Here is a 2260-nt window from a genome sequence, read left to right as displayed (position 1 = left end):
CTGGTGAGATGATTCGTTTTACCGTTAGCGATTCCATATATTTCGGTGTTAATTTCGAATTAATAGCTTTCTCTTTGTAGGACAGTGTATGCGCCCGTTTCCATACGACATCTCGGATATGCGGTTTCCAGGCCCTTTTCCTTAAGTTGTAGAATTTCTCTTGTTTTTGGAACGCACGTGCCATATGAATTTTTACTAGTTCATACGCGTCCTTCAATTGTTCGTGGAGCTTTGTTGATGTCGTACCTGGTCTTTGTTTGCGTTCTAATTCGCATGGTCCCGCGAGCTCTCTACTGTTGTTCAAGAACGCCGGCGTATATCCTATGCCTTCGTTTTGTGCTGTATTAAAAGCAAACTTTATTTGGCTTAAATTTTCATCCCAGCTTCTATGGTCTTTTTCTACGTATTGGGAGATCATTGTTTTTATCGTACGATTTGCTCTTTCTACGGGGTTGCATTGGGGAGTCCATACCGGTGTCCACCGGTGTTGTATTCCTAGTTCCTTGGTTATTTTCTTCATGTTTCCCGATTTGAATTGCATTCCATTGTCCGATATTATAACATCCGGGCATCCGTGTCGGTAGGCGATTTCTTCTAGAAAATCTTGTGCCACTGCGCTAGCTGTTGCTTGGCGTAGAGACTTTATCTCGATTCATTTCGAGAATCGGTCCTGCATCGTGAGGATCCACGTGTATCCCATTTTGGACCTTGGTAGCGGTTCTATCAGGTCTAGCGAGACCTGTTCCCATGATCTTTGTACTACCGTGGCGTGCAGCTTTCCTGCTGGTTGCATTTGTGATGCCTTGTGGGCCATGCAATTTTTGCATTTTTTTACATATTGGCTGATGTCGCTAAACATCCCTGGTCAATAATATAGCCGAGCTACTCGGCATATAGTTTTCGCGATCCCGAGGTGGCTCGCTGATGGGTCGTCGTGATATGTCCGTAGTATCTCCGGATGTTGCTCGCGAGGTATGCATCGTTTCCATTGATCCTGGCTTGATATTTCTTTGAAGTCGAGACTGTGGAAGATATGTCTGTACAAGTTGCCGTCCCTTATCTAGTAGTCTGGTAAGGGTGTATATCAGTTGGACACGGGGCAATTGGACACAGTCCAATCACAAGTCGCTGTTCCAAGGGACCCTACAAATGTCTCTAATCACACGGTGCTGTGACTGGCTGTGTCCAAATGCACCGTGTCCAAGTGCACCGCTCCCGTCTGGTAATAGCTAAGGTTGCTCTGCAACTTGTTTTTTCTTTTGTTTGTACCATTGGCACTCCGTGTTTGCTTGTAATGCGGCGATTACCGGTTGTCGGGATAGTGCGTCGGCTACTCTATTCATGCTTCCTTTTCGGTAGCGTATGTCGAATGTATATTGTTGTAATTCGAACTTCCACCTGCCTAATCGTCCTGATGGTGATTCTAGTTTTTCTAGCCATCGTAGTGATTGGTGGTCGGTTAGTACGGTGAACTTGTATCCTTCTATATAACAACGCATTTTCCTGATTCCCCATACTACTGCCAGGCACTCTAGTTCCGTTGCGCTTTAATTTTTTTCGGCGTTATTGAGCGTCCGACTTGCGTATGCTATCACGCGCTCTCCTCCCTCGAGTACCTGCGTGAGTACCGCTCCTAGTCCGTGCGTGCTGGCGTCTGTTTGTAGGGTAAATTCTTAGTTAAAGTCCGGGAAGGCTAATATTGGTACGGTAATTAATGTTTGCTTTAGTGTTTGAAACGCTTTCTCTTCTTCGTCTCCCCATTTCCATTTTTCTTGTTTTCGTGTCAGATTTGTTAGTGGTACCGCTATTTTTGAAAATCCTGCAATGAAGCGTCGGTACCATGATGCCATGCCAAGGAATTGGCGTATTTGGCGGACGGTTGTCGGCGTTGGCCATTTGGCTACTACGTTCGTTTTTTCAGGGTCTATTCTTATGCCTTGCTTGTCGACTATGTGTTCCAAGTATTTTAGACTGGGTCGACAAAAATGGCATTTTTCTATATTTAGACGGAGATTCGCCTTTCTTAGTTGTTCGAATACCTTCCTTGGTACTGTCAAATGTTACTCGAAGGTTCTGGTAGCGATAATTATATTGTCCAGATATACTTGTACATTGGTTTCTAGTTCTGGTCCTATAATTGAGTCCAATAACCTTTGAAAGGTTGCTGGTGCGGCGTGTAGTCCAAATGGCATTACCTTAAATTGTTTTAGTCCTCTGCCCGGTACTGTAAAAGCGGTGATTGCGCGGCTGTCTGATGTTT

General features: G+C 44.8%; 1 protein-coding gene across 1 annotated transcript in view; it reads right to left on the bottom strand.

The window, feature by feature from the left end:
* Nucleotides 1-617: 617 nt before the first annotated feature.
* Nucleotides 618-2260, bottom strand: part of LOC116850612 — a 17386-nt gene continuing 15743 nt past the window's right edge. The window contains exon 2 of the mRNA XM_032829108.1: nucleotides 618-802. Within this exon, the coding sequence (XP_032684999.1) occupies nucleotides 618-802 (185 nt within the window). The remainder of the gene's footprint in view (nucleotides 803-2260) is intronic.

This window comes from Odontomachus brunneus, unplaced genomic scaffold (assembly GCF_010583005.1).
Source record: "Odontomachus brunneus isolate Ranch 3 - 2012 unplaced genomic scaffold, Obru_v1 Obru_scaffold_150, whole genome shotgun sequence".
In the NCBI taxonomy this organism is placed as follows: Eukaryota; Metazoa; Arthropoda; class Insecta; order Hymenoptera; family Formicidae; genus Odontomachus; species Odontomachus brunneus.
The sequence above is the reverse complement of the archived record's forward strand: the minus strand, read 5'-3'. Positions and strand labels throughout refer to the sequence as shown.